The sequence below is a fragment of the Onthophagus taurus genome, chromosome 6 (genome assembly GCF_036711975.1).
Source record: "Onthophagus taurus isolate NC chromosome 6, IU_Otau_3.0, whole genome shotgun sequence".
Classification (NCBI taxonomy): domain Eukaryota; kingdom Metazoa; phylum Arthropoda; class Insecta; order Coleoptera; family Scarabaeidae; genus Onthophagus; species Onthophagus taurus.
This window is the reverse complement of record NC_091971.1, coordinates 27608304-27629759: the sequence shown is the minus strand read 5'-3', so window position 1 is coordinate 27629759 and position 21456 is coordinate 27608304. Positions and strand designations below refer to the sequence as shown.

At 35.4% G+C, this 21456-nt stretch overlaps 1 protein-coding gene across 1 annotated transcript; it reads right to left on the bottom strand.

Moving 5' to 3' along the window:
- Positions 1-15192: 15192 nt before the first annotated feature.
- On the bottom strand, positions 15193-16959 carry LOC139430162 (piggyBac transposable element-derived protein 4-like). Its single transcript, XM_071196820.1, has one exon. The coding sequence runs from the start codon at positions 16957-16959 to the stop codon at positions 15193-15195; it is 1767 nt and encodes a 588-aa protein (XP_071052921.1).
- Between the last annotated feature and the right edge of the window lie 4497 nt (positions 16960-21456).

Below are 21456 nucleotides of genomic sequence, written 5' to 3'. Positions count from 1 at the left end.
CTTCAATGGTAAACATACAAATGAGCATTATATATTCAATTTCAAAATTATATAAAAGTCAGTTATACTATAAACATGAAAGTGATAAAACAACCTTACACATTAGATGTTGATGATGTAACAATACAATTTAACAATCAATCACCTCAAAACAGAAAGCATAGTTATTTATTTCCAAATAATCTACGTTGCATAATATCCGGACCTTCTAGCTCTGGTAAAACAAATCTGATAATTAGTTTATTACAGGATCCTAATGGAATATCATTTAAAAATGTGTATGTGTATTCAAAGTCATTGTATCAAAACAAATATGAATATTTGAGAAAATTGCTGCAGCCTATAAAAGGTTTAGGATATTATGAGTATAGCAGTAGTGATGACATAATGCATCCCTCTAAAGCAAATGAAGATTCAGTTTTTATATTTGATGATGTAGCATGCGATAAACAGTCAATTATTCGTGATTATTTCTGTATGGGACGACATAAGGCAATAGATAGTTTTTATTTATGTCAGAGTTACACACATATTCCAAAACATTTAATACGTGATAATGCAAACTTTTTAATACTTTTCAAACAAGATGACCTAAATTTAAGACATATTTATAATGATCACGTAACAACCGATATGAAATTCAATGTTTTTAAGAAAATGTGTGCAATGTGTTGGAAAGATAGATTCGGATTTTTTGTAATCAATAAGGAGGACGATATGAATGATGGTAGATATCGTAATGGATTTCATTACTATATAAAATTGTGATTGTGTATGTTTCTATATCAGTCATGTTAGTGATACGAACAGGTGGAGAGCTGCATTTGCCCGGCTATCAGTTTTGTGGACCTGGGACAAATCTCATGAAACGATTAGCACGTGGAGATCCTGGTATTAATAAGCTTGATAGAGCATGTAAACGTCATGATTTAGCATATACACAATACACAGATTTACACAATCGACATAAAGCAGATAAAGTATTAGCCGAAGAAGAATGGAAAAGAGTATTAGCGAAAGATTCATCTTTTGGTGAAAAAGCTAACGCATGGTTTGTTACTAACGCAATGAAAGTAAAACGAAAATTGGGTTTCGGTTTGAAGAATCCGAAAAAAAAGTATCGGTGTTACAACCGATAAGAACGGCTGGCTGATCTGATAAAACAGATCATTTAAAAACCGATCTTTTAAAATTTACATGTTAAAAAACAGTTCCAATAAACTCTAAAGTAAATACAAATTTTAGTCATTAAGCATTCATTCATTGTAAAGAAAAGATGGACTCAAAACAATTAACACGAAAGCTTATTAAAACTAGAGAAAATGTGAAAAAGAAATTAGATAAATTAAAAGCAATGAAACATAGATCTGAACATTTACTTCAAGAACAATATAAAGTAGTAACAACACCTTTACAAAAAATAATTTCCTCAATTAAACATCCTATTAAAGTTAAGAAGGAGGAGGAGGATGAAGAGCTTAAATCCGATGAAGTTAAAGAAGAAGAAGAATTTAAAACAGTAACACCTGCAAAAAGAAGAAAAAGAGTATCAAAAGCAGTACAAGCATCACGTCTATCAGAACTTAACCAACAACAACAACAACAAGCGCCTCAATCACCAACAATATCAATATTAAGCGATGATGATGTTTTTGCAACATACCCATCACCACCACAACCACAACCATCGCAACCATCACAAACTGCAGCAGCAGCAGTAGATGTATTTTCATTACCAGAAACTATGAATATTCCTGAAGAATCATTTGTATTGTACTTGGAACAATTTGCACCTCTAACAAGATCTTACATTGAGGGCTATGTAAGAGATGATAACAATGAATTTGATTCTAGCAACAAGGGGGTTCGTGTTGACATTTTAACTGATAAGTATTCCATTGGAGATAGTGAAATATCCTTTAGTAGTAAAACTAATGATATAACCATTGCAAATAAAACTTATAAGGGTACGAAAGGTCTGTATGAGTTAATCTTCAAGAGGGAACCAAAAAATTTTACTAGTGACGATCAAAAGAATTACGTTGAAATACTTAAAACAACAGCAGCATTAAACAAAAATCAAGATAAAAGCAAACAAATTATAGGTGATAAGTCGGACAAGTATCGTCAAATAATTGCACCTGTTTTAAATGCAACGGAATCAATTGTACGACGTAGTAGAGTGAAAAGCGTTCCTGTTCGTCTGAGAACTGGAGAAGGTCTCATGCAGCAGCAGTACAATAATCAACGGTCAAATTTCATTTATTGGGATGATCCTAATGAATTAGTAGATAGATTAAAACTTTTAATAGCCTCTCAGCTTGCCGGTAACACATCACATGGTAATGAAATTAATAGTATTATAGAAGAGTTACGAGAAGCTCGTATAATTGTATAAACCTATAGTACATTATATCATTTTTATTATGACTATTCACAAGTTCGGACATCATATTTCTTCTTCTTCTGTTCTGTCCTCTTCAATTGAAGAAAACTATTATTATTACTTTAATATTACTTTGACTGGAAATAAAGTTCCAAATAATTACGCACTCAGTAATGAGAAATTATATTATACTTTTCCTATCAAATCAGGAGTAATTCATTCTATGACTATTTCACCATTGAGTACAATTCTTAAAGTAAACAATGTGAAATATCAAAACTCTTTTGAGGGTATCCCATTGAAAAAAGGTGATAGATTACGATTCGTTCCATCTACTGTTACAGGGGGGATTAATAAGTTGTTTGTTGAAATCATTGTAAAATGTCCAGTGATGTTAAAAGAAAAATAGTTGAAGAACTTCATAAACCTGCTCGAATACATTTCAAAAGGCGACATGTAATTGTTAAAGGGATAAATGATTTATACCAGGCTGATTTAGTAGAGATGATACCTTATGCACGACAAAACAATGGTTATCGTTATATACTCGTTGTAATTGATGTCTTTAGCAAATATGCATGGGCTGTTCCTGTAAAAACTAAATCGGGTAAAGATGTTACTAAAGCAATGAAAAGTATTCTAAAGGACCGATATGTACCAAAAAATCTTCAAACTGATCTAGGAAAAGAGTTTTATAACAAAGAATTTAGCTTGCTTATGAGTAAGTTAAAAATTAATCATTACTCGACGTTTAGCTCATTGAAAGCATCTGTTGTTGAACGTTTGAATAGAACTTTAAAAGGTTTAATGTGGAAAGAATTTAGCATTCAAGGATCTTTTAAATGGTTAAAGTTATTACCACAGATACTATTAATATACAATTCACATAAACATTCAACTATAGGTATGAAACCGATAGAAGTGAATAATAATAATACTGAAAAAAGATTACTGGATACTGTTTATAATCGAATGAAAACAATCGCATTAAAAAAACAAAAGTTTCACTTAAATGATTTTGTAAGAATTTCTAAACATCGTGGAATATTTGCCAAAGGGTACACTCCTAACTGGAGTAATGAAGTTTTTAAAATTGTTAAGATTCAGTACACCAATCCAGTATCGTATTTATTACAGGACTTGAAAGGTGAAGATATTAAAGGTGCTTTCTATAGTGAAGAACTACAACGTACACACTATCCTGACATACAGTTAATTGAAAAAGTATTGAAACGAAAAGGAAATCGAATGTACGTTAAGTGGTTTGGAATGGATGAAAGAAGTTGGATTAAAAAATCAGATTTTGTATAATAATTATATATATTTTTTTTTAAATAAAACAACTACTTAATATTAATATTTATTTATTTACCATAAATCTTCTATTATATTATCATTACCATAATCACTATCACTAGTATTCCATTCTAAGTCTGAAAATGAGGAATATAATTCAAAAAAATGTTCCATATCATAATTATCCTTAAATCTAAATAACGCTATAAAGCAAGAGTTGCAAAATGATGCTTTATCTTCTATACAGTTGAATAAATTATCAAATGATAATTCGTAATATCTATACTTCCATTTTTTTATGTACTTTTTTAAATTGCTTCTCAATCTAAACCTATTAATCTTTTCAAAACAAGCTAAACATAAAGCACCGTCTGGAGTGTGAATAGAAATTCTTAAAATGGAAGAAGCATTTGACAGGTATCTGTTTATAAAGTTCTCTTTCTCAAGTCTATCACCACTATTTCCAACTACATCTAATGCTAATAAAAAATATCTTAAAAATTCTCTATCTCTTGATAAGCATAACGATTCAAAATTATAAACATTTTCTAAATAAGCTTCTATATCTAAATCTAAACAATTATCATAAAACATGTAGATTTTCCAAACCTTAAACCAACTAACCCATACTTTATTATATACACTTTTAGGGAGTAATTTTCTGTACTTACCTAAATAATATCTTTTTTCACAACTCATACAAACCTTTATTAATGATAACGTAAACAATGTCTTAACCATTTCTAAAAGTTTAATATGGAGCTATCTGTTAATCGATTGGTTCTCGTTACAACATTTACATTCACCTTTATATACGTTATATACTGTCTCTCTCACCAATACGCAGAGCGAAAATTATTTTTATGTATACCATTCACTTAACTATTTACACACCTATTCCTAATTGGAGCACGAGTCATTAATCTTATTTTTTTATTGACGTTCACCGAGTGCATTTTTGCTATATTGGTCTTCATCAATATAATACACATCTAAATCTTCTTTAAATTTAACACGCTTCATTTCAATGTATATTACTCACCTTTAAAATACAAGTTCACTGTAACGTTTGTTGTTTTTTTTTTAATTCTCCTTTCACTTTCACACACTTAGTCCTAACTGTAGCACAAATCATTAATCGTAATTTTTATATATTGACGGTCACCCTACTTTTATTTATATTAAAAAAATTTGCATTCCCTCCACCCTCAGTAGTACCAACATAATTGAGATTCATTGCCAACATGTAAAATGAAAATCCCTAAAAGTTACTAAATTTTTAACCGCCATATTGGCATTTCAACCAATCACAGAGCGCAAAATATGGGATAATCCTGCTCCAGAACTCTCCTTCTTATACTACTAATATGTGCTCTCTGAATGACTTGTACATTAATAACCTGTTCCATATATGCCGAATCTATAATTGAACAATCGGCCACGTTCCTAAGGGATATTCTGGTAATATTTGCTGTAGGGCCATCACAGTCATACGCAATAATAGCTAAACCCATGCGCACATGGAATCCAATGAAAAAACACACAATGAGGTAACCTGTAACATACAAACAGTCTAAATTTCCCTTTCCCCCCCTTAACTTCTAACATGATACATTTAATTTAACAACTCTAATACCTCCGTTACTTGGAATATTATTGATAGCAATACATAAGATTAATAAGCTAATTTTTGTTTTACCCTCGGAATTCCAAGTTTACAATACTAACCACTACCTGAACCTAAGAGGATTTAAGTACCTGTAAAGAAATGGGATTATTATGATTAATTTTCTCGGTTATTTTATTTATTTTTTCTTTTATATCTCTAATCCAAGTATCTGGATGGAGGTTTTATGATCCTTCTTTCTCGCTTCACCGCTAATAGTACACCTAGCGAATCGTCTATTATTTCATCTCGTATATCCAACGATTCATCCACCACTTCTTCTAACTCTCCAGTTACGTCATCTCCTTCCCACTCACTACTACTACTTTTCGTACTGGTACTGGGTTCATCATAGTTTAGGGTTTTCGGTTGCTTTGCTACTGCTGGACAAGGCGTATTAATCTGAGTTTCGTAGGAGGTTGCCAGCTCGGCACTATTTCCAGCAATCGCTTTAGGTGTTGGTAAATGAATTATGGGCATCCTTGACTCGTGACAAGGATCATCATCCCTACTTCTGCTTTGTACGTTAGCATCCAGTAGCTTACGCTCTTCCCTAGCCAATTCTTTTTTGTTCTAGAAGGTTTCAACCTATTCACGTGGACAATAGATTTGTATCTCCCGTTGGTTGCAGTAATCTCATAATTTGCCGATCCTTTAATTTTGGTGATCAGGTAGGGACCTCCCCAAGGTTGAGCTAGTTTTTTACTTAAGCCGGGTTTGATAGCTACCTCTTTCAACAATACCAAGTCACCTACGTTAAAAGTTCGAGGTTTACTTTTCTTATTGTAATACTTAGCCTGTCTAAAAGCTACGAGCTGCAAGTTTTCGTATACTATATCGTAAACACTGTTCATTCGTGCTACTAACTCTGTCGCGTAATTTTCATCGTAATCGTAATGGCGATTTGTTGGTCGAAGGAAAGCGTCTATAGGCAATTCCATGTCTCGACCATACAGCAAGAAATGAGGAGTGTATCCCGTGCTACTATGCACGGTAGACCGATATGCTAGTAGCATGTACGGTAGCCATTCATCCCACGCGGCTGGATCTTTTGTAACATAGTGAGACATTGTATCCTTCATGACCCTATGGCTTCTTTCTATAAGTCCGTTACATTGAGGGTGGTAGGGCGTAGTTTGTATTTTGTCGATAATTAAAATTTTGCAAATTTCTCTCATAAGTGATGAAACGAAGTTTGACCCTTGGTCAGTTAACACCTGGAGCGGAGTACCATGTCGACTTATTATAAGGGTCACAAAAGCCCTCGCAATAGTATCAGCCTTCTGATCGGGCAGAGCAATTGCTTCTAAATACTTAGTGAAGTAATCTTGAAAGGTAAGTATATATTTATTTCCTTTATGGGTCGTTGTTAAAGGACCTACAACATCCATGGACGTCCTTTCAAAGGGTTTTCGAACTGTATTGAATTTTTGCAGGGGAACTCTGGACAAATGCGGAGAAGTTTTTCGCCTATTACACGATTCACAATTCGCATAATAGCTTTTGACGTCTCGAATTATTGAGGGCCAATAAACTCTATCTTTCAGTAGCGCTAGCGTTTTTACACGTCCTCCGTGACCAGCAAAGGGTACGTCATGATAATCGTGAATGGCTTTCTTTATCAGAGATTTTGGTATTACTAATACTTCTCTACCTGATTCATTAATTTTGTATAAAATTCCATCGCTATCCAAAAAGTAACTATCCTCGAGTCCACTATTCAGAGAGAGAGACCTTCTTATTTGTAAACAAAATTCATCTCTATCTTGATCTGTCAAAAGGGTAGTTTTGTCCCAAACTGGGGTTGCTATTTCTTCTTGTACGTTACAGATATTTTGTTCTTTTTATATGGTAAATAGTATGCGACTATGATGATAAGCGAGCCGTTGAAATTATCAATCAATTCCTCTTTGACTTGATCCCAATTTAGTTTGTCGAGGCCGCATCCAATTTTTGGAATTGCTAAGTATTTTTCTCCCGATTCGGTCATCTTATCTCGTAGCGCTTCCAGACACTGCCTCAGGGTATAATACGTGGGTTTGTTATATATAGCGATACCATTATTCATAGCGATACCACCTCGCCGACCCCTTTATTTTGGCGTCTTAACTCTTCCACATGGCCAAACCTATCCTTAAATTCCTTAGCTATACCCGCTCCCATTTCCAAATCCGCAGACACACAATGCGCAAATACCCATCCTGTTGGCGCATTAACCCTTTCAGGACGGCACTCAAAAGTAGGTTGCGTGCCACACGGACGGGAGTTTTTGCAGTGGCAAACAGGCGGCTGTCGAATATACAGGGTGATTCATAAGTAATGGGCCAAATTGTAAATGTACGTTCAGGAGGCCAAAATAATAATATTTTCATTAACAATAATGGGTCTTAGTCTGCTCCTTACTGAGATACAGGATGTTAAAGCGAAAAAAATAAAATAGATTTTTGTTAATAGATCAGCTACTTTTCTACATAATGACTCATAGTTGACTTATAGTTTTTGTAAGGGTAAACAATATTGTGTGAGAGGATTTGAGTTAACTCGTAGATGTCGCCACATGCGCCATATGAATTAGATGAAATCAGCTACAAATTTTTTATCGCTCATTATTTTACAACATACTTGTTTAATTTGGATAGCCCCATCATTTCTGTAGAAAAAAGCTATACTAAAGCTATACTATAATTTGTAGCTGATTTCATCTAATTCATATGGCGCATGTGGCGACATCTACGAGTTAACTCAAATCCTCTCACACATTATTGTTTACCCTTACAAAAACTATAAGTCAACTATGAGTCATTATGTAGAAAAGTAGCTGATCTATTAACAAAAATCTATTTTATTTTTTTCGCTTTAACATCCTGTATCTCAGTAAGGAGCAGACTAAGACCCATTATTGTTAATGAAAATATTATTATTTTGGCCTCCTGAACGTACATTTACAATTTGGCCCATTACTTATGAATCACCCTGTATACGACAATGTGGAAAAAGTTGTTTTTATTGAAGAAATAATCAAACAATACAAAATTAACTAAAACTCTTGGTAAAGCAAAAATATAAGAACAAAAATTAACAAATAATAAAAATATTAGGAACAAAATATCAAAAATAAGTGTGAGCCTTTTCTTCTGATCTAGTCTTTTTTCCCCGTTTCTACTGCTACTACTAATATTTGATCTGTTCGTGGTATATTTGGAAACATGGTGCAACACAGAGCCCGACTTCACAATCTTTGCACATGAATCTCGATTCTTTCCTTTTTTTTGTACCGTTTGTTGTATGCGAGCAGACCCAGCATCTTCTCATTTGCGCTTTCCCATTTTTGCGAGGAACTTCTGAAGGGAAGTGCTTTCCTAATAGTCTGGCCACGGTAGGAGGTTGTATGTTTTGTTTCATTTGGTGTTGCGCTGGATATCTAAAAAATGCGTACGATAAAAAATTTACAAAAATAAAAGAATAAAAATACCTTTCCAGAAGCTGCCGGATAACTTCTAAATGGAAGGCAGGAAATAATTTCTTGTACCATTTTAAGGTTTTTCGCGTGCAATCCGTACTGGTAATCATCATGTCACTTCTGTCAATTGCCCCCATCCTTTCATTGTAAGCCAGTACACATAATGGTTTGGTCTTATTTTCATTAGTAACCCTATCAACCTTACTAAGCGTAATCATTTTATTTTCGTGAAAGGTGGTCAGCATTACCACGTCACGACGATCTCTCCATTTCAATACTAGCATTTGCTCACTGCTACGCCACTCTGTTTCCCCTTTCTTCAGCTTTTTTTCAAATATTGGCATGTGTTTACGATTTATGCGAACAGTTCCGCAAGAGTTTGTTTTGTGCTGAAAAAGATAATTTGCCAAAGTAGGACTTGTGTAGTAGTTGTCACTGTAAAATGAATGGCCTTTGTTCAGGTAGGGCTCCAAAAGTTTCACAACAACATCACCTGACAATCCTAGACCGCTGTCATTATCTCTATTTTTAACATTATTTTTGCCAGTATATACCAAATATCCCAAAACATAACCTGTTTCACAATCGCATAAGACAAACTTTTATTCCGAAACGGTGTCTCTTGGTTTTTATATACTGTTTGAAGGACAGCCTCCCTTTGAAAAGAATCATACTTTCATCAATGACGACATTTTCAAACGGATAAAAATTACTTTTGAAATTGTTTTGTATCAAATTCAAAACGTGTTCGATTTTGTGCAGACTATTACCTTCCTGTGTATTTTGATTATTACTAAAATGTAAGTGCCTTAGTATTTGTAAATAGCGATCTCGAGACATTGTTTGGCGGAAAAAGGGCGTGCCAATTAAATTATCTGTAGACCAGTAGTCCTTTACATCGGACTTTTTAACGTGGGGCATCAACAATGTGAGGGCTATGAAATTGTAAAACTCTTGTTTATCAACGATTTTCCAATCTTTAGCATTTTGTTGTTGAGCGAAAATATTGGTTTCTGCAACAATAGTGTTGACTACTTCTTCCGAGAATAGGTTCAAGAAATACTCTATTTCCTTGTTTTCATTTTTTAGGTTTTTATTCTGTAGTCCACTATTAGTGACGTCAAACTGGTGAACTTTAGGAACAAACTCACGTGAATCCCATTTTAGCTGAAATTCCTCCTCACGTATATTTTGATCAGAGATATCCGAAGCTACTAAATGTTCTTGTTCTTCGGTACTTTCGTCTTCCAACAAGGTTTCGTCGTCTTCTCCGGAGCTCAATTCACTGTCAGAGTCAGGGATATATTCGCTGCCACTGTCGATAAATGGTTCGTCCTCACTCAAATATATAGCACTATCGTTCAGAGCATTCATAATATTTTTCACTTCCTTCCCAGACAGTCCACAATAAGTATTACAACCCGACGGACCCGCTTGATTTTTAGATGACATTCTAAAACATGTTCTAAAACAGACTGGTACTAAACGCACGTGGGGTCTATCAGGGTATCACCTGACCTTGCCATGTTGCCGCGTATGTACGACAATGTCGGATATCCACGACATCCGTCTGTGTGACAAACACAAACTGTCGGAACGGTACGACGGCCGTCGGTGGGCCAAATTAAAAATTTATGTATGCCATATCTGAAACGACAAGCGTACGGAAGGGAAATGAGCTGCTGTCGGCTATATACGACAGCCGTCCGTCTGCCAAAAAAGTTGGTGACGGGTATATACGACAACCGTCTTGAAAGGGTTAAATAGATCTCCTTCCCTCTCATTAATTTTACAACTTTCCTTTTCAGGTTTTCGAATTAAGGAAATTATATTATTACGACTCAACGCGTTCACGTTCCCATATTTTTGTAATATACTTACCGCTAATATATAAAAATTACCACCAAAGTCCACAAATCTGTCTGGCACTGTTGCACTAAAGAGGTTATAATTTGTAGTTATATGCATCTCAGATAGATGGTACTAACGATCAAATTCTTCGAACATATAAATGTTCCTGAATAAGAACAACGGTCTATCAATTGCAATATGCAAAATTCAGTTTGCATAACTGTCACAACAAGCTAAATTCGGAACGTTCCTAATTAGGAACGGTGGTCATTAAGAGGATAGTAGAGCCAGACCGGTTAGCGAGAATGCTTTTGGTATAATAACTAAAAAGCTTCGAATTTTCTTGACCATCTCGACAAAATTACTTTAGCTTGCACTGCTCTGCATAATTATTTGCGTAATGATTCTTGTACTTGGCAGCCAGGCGAATTAGAACAGGAAGTAATGCTCGGAGGTGTTACTAGGTTAGCAAACACAGGAGAAAACTTTCAGAAAGATGCATTGAATATCAGAGACCAATTTAAAGAATACTTTGTGTCAAATCAAGGAAGCGTGCCGTGGCAACTACAACGAATTTATGCAGGAAGGAACAATCAACCGTAAATTATATTTTGTTATTTGAATTTACTTGAGTAAATACATTTTTACTTACCAGAACAATCCATCTTTCTAGATACATCTGCCCAAGCATTTTCCTTTTGGTTGTTATCATGGTAATACTTATTACGTAGATTATACAATATGTCGTATTCCCGAACACATTCAATTAACATTTCATCAGACACGATCAATGGCGCGCGATGTACATCTCACACAGAGGTTTCTAATGGAATGATCAATAGACCGTGGACACAGAATATCCAACAATCAGAATATCATCTCTCAGACGGTAGCTTAGATCTTTTTAAGTACAGCTAACGTAACCTTGTCTATGTGGCGTTGGACTAATAAGCAGGGGTGGATTCGGTAAAGTTTGATGTCAGGGCTGTATTAATGCATAATTGTTTAAGACCAATTGCATAAAACAGTTTCAAAACGTTTTAAATAGTTTTAAATAAAAAGTTTAAAACATAATAATCATGTACAAAATACTGTAACAAATTTATATAAAGTATAAATATGAATAAATTTAATAATTACCTGCAATTTGTGTTGCATACATAAGTTTCTTAAAGTTCATAATATGTAAAAACAAATAATTAACAGTGATTATAAATAAAATAAAAGAAATAACGATTTTATAACAGTTTTATTAAAATAAAATAATATAAAACTATGGGTGATAGAAATTTAATATAAATATTGTATATTAGAAAAGAAAGTAAAGTAAAAAAGTAAAATAAAAGTCATACAATTATCCTATAGGAAGAATTTTTTTATTGATGTCTCCATATAATTAATTTTTTGTTGTTTGTGTCTTTAAAATTCCTATTAATATATTTTAGAGTATAAAACAGTTTCATTCTAGTATATAATTTCACAACGTAGATATATGGAAAGTAAGAACAGGGATGCCTATAAGTTATGTCATTATTAAGTAAATTAATAAAACCGTTAATTACATTACTTTTTAATACTAATGTCTTTAATGTATTGTTTTGGTGTAAATTTGTTTTGTGTTGTCAAAAAAGGAAGATTTTGGGTTGCATAATACGCGTAACGTAATATGTTTATTTATTTTTATTGTTTATTAATACATTTATTTGTTTGTATTTTTTTTAGCAGCGTACTTCTAGAACTTCCTTAATTTTCCATTTTTATATTCCTCTTATTTCTAATTTCAATTCTGTTTCCTATTTTCTTTTTATTTCTCTAATTCAAATTTTGTTTATGCGCACGTTCATTTTTTTTTGTACAACGAGAGTATTTTTACAAGTCTTCAGAGACGATTCTCGCTCTCTTTAAAACCAGCTTTGATACGTGCCACACCTGTGAGCTTCGGAAATTTTTGGTGATAGCCATTTTGGTAATTTTAAAATTATTTGGTTGGAAATTTCCATTTTCCTTATATGGAGGATTTATCACTTGTGTGCGAAATAGTTTGGGAAGTGATTATTATTTAATTTGATCGCCTAGCGATTATCAACATCCTCACCACCCTCATCTCGCACCGTCTCCGATTTCACAAAGGTCGCGAATTCTAATTGTACCTTAATTGAGCCATGTCTACTGTTCGCGCGACAAATGTTGGGAATATATGTGGGTGATGGTTCAAAAAAGAAATAGGAAAATTCTTACTTGAATTGTTCTGCAAATTGGGTTCTGCAGTGGATCGAGAAGAAAACACTTCGTTTTAGTTGAACAGAAAATGGCTACTGTTTATTAAAAATAACTGAATGAAATCAATAAATTGTCATAGTTACAAAAGTTGTTATATGGGTTGCCTAAACATTCAACAAATGTAAAGAACGCAGAAATAAATATAACAATAAAAAATCAATATTAACAAGTGAGCATTCATAATAAATTTCGAAAATACAGTACAAAATAAATTTGTTAACGATCTATGTTATCGGTTGATCGGTAACGGACATAGTTTAACAACGGGGCGCTGCAATCGTCTATGTTTTGTTCGGATTATTCGCTCTTCCAACGACACCAAAAATCCTTACACATTTTGTGCAGTAGCTGCCACCTATCCAATCTATTCAAAGGTATTGATGTAAGATCTGGATCTGGAACGGTCTCATTCAAGGGGCCTAAAACCAGAAAGTGCGCCGGGATAAGCGGTTGTAAATAATTGGGATCGGAAGGAATTGGTGATAGCGGTCGAGAATTTAATACCGCCTCAATTTGTGTGAGGACGGTAGATAGTTCTTCAAAAGTTCAACCAATGCTGTCAATCTATTGAATCCATTGAACGACGTTTCAATTTATGTATTGAAAAAGAAGGAAAACATTTCGACCATTTTTTGTAAATACCTAATTTTTATTTGATGTAAATTTTTAATTTTAAGTTTCAAAAAGTAGATGTTTATTACAAAATAAAGTTTAATTGTGTCTTTTGTGTCAACGGCTACAAAAATAACATCGAGTAAAACATTCATGCGCTACTAGATTAAAATGTTAGTTGCTTTTTAATGGGAAAACAAATAAATTTTTAAGAAAAACGAAATACTATCGTAAAAAGAATGTTTTTAGAGTCTCAATAATAAAATAGTATATTAAAAAACAAGTTTCGTAAAATACGTTTGAAATGCACGAATTTAAGTTGAAAAACGAGTGGCGAAGCCATGAGTTTTTTAATGAATGAGTGCTTTAAGTTTTATGAAACGTGTTTTTTATCCTATTTTTTGTAAATTGCGTTTTTATCCTTTTTTTTTAACAAAAATAAAATAAATTTTGACAATGTAGGGAAATAGGTATGCAGCAGTTGGTAACGACGTAACACTTGAAAATAGAATTGACAATTAGAAACTGTCAAAACACAAAATGTATTCACCTGAAAAAAATGTTTCATGTAGAGCTCCCAAAATAAGAGAAATTGTTCAGTGTTCAATGTCCTCATCATTGTGGATCTTGTATTCGATACTAAGAACGTGTTTAAACAGCCACAGACAAAAATTGTCGCATTGACAACTAGAAAAATTAATGACCCAATGTCATCAACTTGAACTGGTTCCATAAAATGTTACTAAAATCTCATTACAACATCGGATACTGTTAGAGCTTTCATTACCGTCGCGAATTACAAAAAAAAAGTTGAAGGTCGCCATTTTGAAATAATTCGTCCAATTGAAAATCAGGTATCAACATCATGTAGAGAATGTCCTAAAACATATTCCTGCCAAATATTTTGAAAGTATCACCCATAGTGTGGCTAAAAAAAAATAAGGCGATTACTCTGAAACAGGCTGTATACACCAGGAAAATGAAATTTAGGGAATAAGTTTAGCTCATAATAGGGAGCACGTTGCTAGCTTATTTGTTCTTTCAATATTCCCTTCTATATTCCTAAACCTAACCATCCCCGTTCAATTTATGCCTAGATTTTTTTTATGAAGATGATAAATACAGGGAAAAATTTCAGTTAGATAGATAAAACTATTCTAAAGCTTTTTTCAAGCCAATTGTTACGATGGGGTAGTGGGTGTATAAAACGCAATGTGGCTTTAAACTGTTTATTTACAATAATACAGCTTATAATAGAGCGTAGGTGGTAACTGCCGGCAGCTGGCAATTTCACCCCCTTAACACGTTAACGACCAGTCCTAAATTTTGTAAATTTACGTCTGGACCGGAGTAGTTTTTTGTTGAATGCTAGCACAAGGAAGTACAATAATATTTTTTCTTTGGACAATAACTTGTTTGGAAAGAGTTTTCAATAAAAAAAACATGTGCACCAAATTGGTACACGCAGTCTGATTAAAAAGAAATATATGTTAAGTTTACCATAGACCATGTGTACCATAGTGGGTCTCGACCAAAATCATTTATTCTACATTTTAGTTAAAAATAAAACAACATATTCCATTATGAATGTAAAATAACATTTTCAGTATACAAAAAAATATAAATACGTAACATTATTATTTAATTAACGAACGAAGTATGGCGCTCAAAAAAACAACTTACACACATATACGTCGCATTTTCAGAGCATGCACGGCAAAAAGAATAAACTTTTTTGGCATTTTTCATCGCCGAATGACGCCCTTCTCTTTCTGAGTACTTTTTATAGCAAGCTGAACACCTGCCCCGAGTTTTTTTATTTTCTATAGAGTGTTGCACTTGATTTTCAGTTTTGGGTTGGTTTTCCACAGCCAATAAGGCACAAACGATATTTTCGCGAAATTCTGTGATACTCATGTTCTTTCCAGTTACTTCTTTGAACACGACCATGGCATTAACTAGAACAGTGTTTGTCAATAGTTCAACTACAATTTTCCGGTACCATTTGATCCCTCGGCGTACTGGAGAACTATAGGAAGCTTTTTGATCTGAAATATCAATAAAGCCTTTAGCTGTATTATATTCCACTATGGTTGATGGTTTTAGAACAGAGCCTCTTTTCGTTGGAACTTCAACCATTTCTGGGACAGCTCTCGTTGTCAGAAATAGAACATCGCGCTTATCTTTCCATTTTGCTACTACAACTTTTGTGTTGCTTTGTTGCATCTTTATTTCGCCCTTTTTCAATTTGGCACTTGTGACTGCCTTCGGATTAAGTTTTCGGTTTTGACGCAAAGTACCAACCAAATGTGTTTGGTTATCATTCAGTTCATGTGCTAGACCAACACTTGTATAGAAGTTGTCAGTATAAAGGGTTCTTCCCGTATTGAGAAGAGGTTCCATCAGTTCCATGACTACTCTTGTAGCCAATGGCTTATCAGAGGTTTTTATACCACCACCACCGCCATATATTTTAACTGAATAAGTATAGCCTCCATCAACACAAAGTTTAAAAAGTTTGACACCGTACTTGTGTCTTTTGCCTGGAATGTACTGGAGGAAGCTTAACCTGCCCCGAAATGGAACCATTGTCTCATCGATGCATATCTTGTCCTTTGGATTGCAAAGATGTTGAAATTTTCTATTTAACATCTGTACAAGTGGAGAAATCTTATATAATCTGTCACCTGATGGGCAATTTTCATTATCAGAAATGTGTAGGAAATGTAACAATGCCTCAAATCGATTTCTACTCATGCGACCCAACTTTGCAACTTCGCTTTTATAAAGGACCTTTTTACTCCAATAATCTCGAAGCGTAGGTTTTTGATCAAGTCCCATCCAAATAATAATGCCAAAAAAACGCATAAGTTCATGTGCATCTGTATCATACCACTTAGACACAATGGAGTGTTCACTGACTGTCTCTTCACATATACCATTTAGTATCTGTTGTTCGGCGTATCTGTTTGTTTCCGTAACTAGTAAATCTTGAACTTCTTTGTCGAAAAATAAGAGGAAAAAATCAACAGGGTTTTGGTGATTGATTTTTTCTTGTCGAAATCCGGGTCTTCCAGAATATACAAATTTATTGAGTTTATCAGATACACAAACTTCACTCCACACTACATAATTACTTCTTGGAGCAACAACAGAATCGTCACTTGAATCTTTTCCAGGTGAATTAGGCCTATTACTAGGCCCAGGTGTAGGTTCTATTTTTCTTTTTTTACTTGGCAAAATAATGTCATTACTAGTTGTACTAGACTCAGAGTTCGAACCTTCGTCTACTTTGAATGTGCGGTCTGCATCTGAATCATCGTATGTGCTTTCGATTTCACTACATTCAAAGTCGCTCTCTTCCAATATTCGTCGAAGTTCTTCATCAGATAGTTCTTTGCGCGTCATATTTCTATTATACAGATACACACAACCAAAACACTTAATAAATCACATATAATCACTATAGAAGAAAGCAGTACAGTAGCCTACAACAACAATAAAATGAATTCTAACCTAAAATTTGACGTTTGTTGTTGACGGCACATTTGCAGATTTGACTGCATTTGACGTTAAAAATTCAATGACCAATTCAATAATATTCCATTCTTATAAAATTATATTAAACTTATTAAATTAACAATAATGACTTTTTATAGTTTTTTTCAAATAAAACAGGCTTCAACACTATTTTTTATCCTCTAAAAGCATAAGGAGGATAAAAAATAGTGTTGAATCCTGTTTTATTTGAAAAAATTATAAAATTACGAGGATTATCCTCATTATCAAGGTATTATAAGAAGAATAATGCCTTTTTTTAAACGCTGTAATAAATAAAAAAACCACAAATGATTTTTCCAACCCAAGGCTATCTTGTATTTCCCAGGTACCAGATCTACCAAACACCGTATAATTAAACACTATAGCTGCGTCCCTGTTAGGCCCACACGAGTTGAAACATTACATTTTCCTGTGTCCAAATAGGGTCACGCGGTCTCCCCAGAAATCAGAGTGCGCACCAATATGGTGCACATGGTCGTTAACGTGTTAAATACTAAGTCAGTGGAAATTTCCAGCGTTTTGATTGGTCGAAGTGGGGGGGTCGAATCAGCGCTGAGTCCGATCATGTGAGCCTGCCTGATTTGTCTTCTTCTCTGGGGTGCTCGAGTTCTGGTTGTTGGTTTATGGCGGGTGCTTCTACCAACCATTCCCCTGGACGTAGCAACTCGTAGCCTAGCAGCAAAGCGGCAGGAGTTTCTTTGGTGGTCGCGTTACGCCTTGAGCGAATGTTAAATAAAGCCCGGTTAATGTGACGATCCCATGTTGTCGGGTTTCGTCCTCCCAGCTGTATCCGGACGCATTTTTTTATCTCCTGGATTCGCCTCTCAGTTGGGTTGGCTTGGGGATGGTAAATGCGGGTGGTCCAATGTAGGCAACCCCAACGGCGCAAGGTGGAGTCCCAGTCGATGCAGGTGAATTGCGGTCCGTATTCGGACAGGATGGCTCGCGGATACCCGTACCGCGGAAACACCTCGCTCTCCAAGATGTCGACGAATTTTCCGGGGCCGCTGGTGGTGGCTGGGAAGGCTTCAACCCACCGGCTGAATAGGTCAGTGACAACGAAAACGAATCTGTTGTTGTTCCTAGTTTTGATATAGGGACCCATGAGATCGACGGCGATCACTTCCCTGGGCTGGGTTGGTGTCCTGGGCCGCAACGGGGCCCGTTCCTGCAGAGGGTCTCGTTTAAGGGAAGCGCAAGTCCAGCAACTTCGGACGAGATCTTTCACTTGCTCTTCCAGCCCGAGCCACCAATACTTCTTCAGAATGACCCTCGTTGTTTCTTCGGCCCCAGGGTGTCCCGCGAGGGAAGCGTCATGGTAGGCATGCAGAACTTGTGCGTGCATGTCCTGCGGTACAATCAGCCGATTGCCGTTTGGATATCGTCTCCATAGTAATCCCTCGTAGACGGAGTATTGGTCGACGATCCTAGCTTCGCCGGGATTAACAGGACCCGCCTGGTTGATCGTGTTCAGGGTCTGAATGAGATTCTGGGCATGAGGGTATCGGCGTTGGCTTTCCTTCACGTCGTCGGCCAACCCTGGTACTTCTAGGCACGCAATATGGTGGCTTCGTCTATCTGTCGATTTTTGTTCGGTAAGTAATGGTATAAACATCCGGTCGGTGTCCGGCACACTATGTTCCATCGTCGATTCGTGAACTGGCTGTCGTGAGAGGAAGTCCGGGAGGTCGTTCTGTGTTCCCGGAACGTGTTCCACCGTAAATTTGAATTCCTGCAGGAGGAGTGTCCATCGCGTTAGCTTGGCGTTCCTATCTTTCATTGTGTCCAGCCATAACAGAGTCTTACTGTCGGTACGCAAGGTGAATCGACGATCTTCCAAGTAAGGACGGAAGTAACGCACCGCCCATATGACCGCCAGGCATTCCTGCTCAATGGCGTGGTACCGTTGTTCGGCAGGAGACAGCTTAGCGCAGGCAAATGCGACTATCTTCTTCCGGGATCCTGATACAGTACTGCAGCAATACCCTTCCCACTGGCATCTGTTTGCAATACAAATGGTTGGTCGAAGTTGGGGCATCGCAGTTGCAGTGGATGATTCAGTAGCTGTTTGATCCGACGGAAGGCTTCTTCTGCGTCCGAATTCTATTTAAATTTGTTTTGCCCGCGCAAAAGGTTAGTGAGTGGAGTCAACACCTCGGCACAACGAGGCACAAAACCGCGGAGCCAGTTACACAGGCCCAAGAAAGAACGAAGCTGCTTCTTGTTGGTCGGGCTCGTGGCGTTGCAGAGGGCGTTGATGTGCGTTGGCAGGGGCTCAACTCCGCCTGGCGTAATTCGGTGACCCAAGTAGTCGATGGTTGTCGCGCCCAGTTCACATTTTTTTGGCGACAACCGCAACCCGTGCAAGCGAAGCCTTTCGAACACAAGGTCACTAGTTCTAGGTCACTAGCAAGGAACACTATCACGTCGTCGAGGTGAACCAGCGCAAACCTTCGGAGATATCCCGGAAGCTCTGATGTTCTTCGAACGTTTAATAATTTCTGAGAAAAAAATTAATTAAGCAAACACTAACTGTTAAGCTGTAGGGTTGTTAATCGATAGTTGCAATGAATTTTTAATAAAAAAATCTTAGTTAAAATCTTAGTAGGCTTTGCAATTTTTTTCGGAAATATTTCTGACATTTAAATGTCATTGTTTTTCTTACTATTATTATTGTTTTCCAAATTAATTGAATAAAGGTCTATAAATTTTAAATGAAACAATAATTATAGTAAGAAAAAAAACACTGACATTTAAATGTCAAAAATGTTCTTTTTTATTATTATTATTTTTGTTGTTTCACGGATAAATTGTTTATTTCGTTCCATAGAAATGTTTTGTAGTGAAACAAAATCAACATTTTTACTAAAGAGGGCCGTTTAGAAAAAATCTTTTATAAACGTTGGACCCTTTTTCCACTCATTTCAATGTTTACATGTTTTTGTTTCGATTTTTTTATTTATATTTAAAATTATCACTCGTAATATCACAAATGCTTAGATTATTTTGGGTAATTGTTTAGAGGTTGCGAATGTTTTGACAATTATTCCAAATCGGTATCATAAAATAACATAATGGTATCTGATTGGTGATATTTTGACTTAACTATTAGAAATACGCGATTGTATTGTAAAAATAAATATCATACATTTGATAAAAAAACTTTATTCTGTGATTTCAGTACTTGTAACTTTCCAAAACAATATGTGGTAGTAACACTCCAAATCTTCACTTATGGAGTATTGCTAGACATTCCTCAGGTCCTTAACTTTCTTTTCATTTAGAGGTATTGCTTCAGAATAGGCTGTACTATTCGGAAGTTGTGGAATAACGTTAGGTTTTATCAGTCTAAATGTTGAGAAAAACGCTCCATCAATAAACTGGGAGACAATTGCAAAGCCTTCAGTGTTAGCATCAAAAATAAAATGACGGTATTTAGAAACGCTAAACAATTCTTTAGTTTTCGTTTCAACAGACCTGCAAGTCTTCTTATAATATTTGGCCCACCAGTCTTTGTAATTGCTAATATCGTGATAAGTGATTCTTTTTAACTGAAATGTTTTACTGATTCTGCATTTCAATATCATGTTCTGATATTCTTCTGGAACATAAACTGTCATGCTTCGTAACTAATTTCTTTAGTGTACCAAAGTCCCTATCACAAGGGAGAAAAGAATGTCCTCGAACTGGTAAATAATGTATTATTCCGATTCTGGCCAGGACACCCGTCCGAAAAAATGTGCAAAACTTTAACATCTAGCGGGATTTGACTTTGTATGTAATCATATAAAAAAGTATAGACTTCATCTGGTGGCTTTTTTGCTTGCCCTTCATGGTAAGTATAGAAAAAACCAGTATTGTCCTTAAGATTGTGAATCTCAAATAGGTATACCCACAGCTGCCTATAATAGAAAATTTCTTGAACAAATATATTAGGAAGTGGCAAATTCTACATGAAGTCAATTGCGATTCCAGCGACTTGAGGATCATTTTTACACAACTGTTGAACTTCTTGTACTTTGTTATAGAATTTTTTTGCTCGTCTTTTATGGACCATCAACTCTGCTGGCGCTACTCGCTTTGCATTGTTACAAAGATTCGGATTTCTTAATTTGGTACCAAACTGCGTGGGTGCCATTGATGGCAAACACGTTGTTTTCGAAAAGCCACCGAATTCAGGATCTCATTTTTATAATTATAAAAAGGAATTTAGCATTGTTCTACTTGCATTAGTGGATGCTGACTACCGTTTCATCACTGTAGATGTTGGGGCGTATGGGCGCAATAGTGATGGAGGTATCTTTCGTTCTTCACAACTAGGAAAAACACTGATGTCGCACCAAT

Excerpts from the sequence above, each read along its gene's own strand:
- LOC139430162 (XM_071196820.1), bottom strand. The coding sequence starts at position 16,959 with ATGACGCGCAAAGAACTATCTGATGAAGAACTTCGACGAATATTGGAA.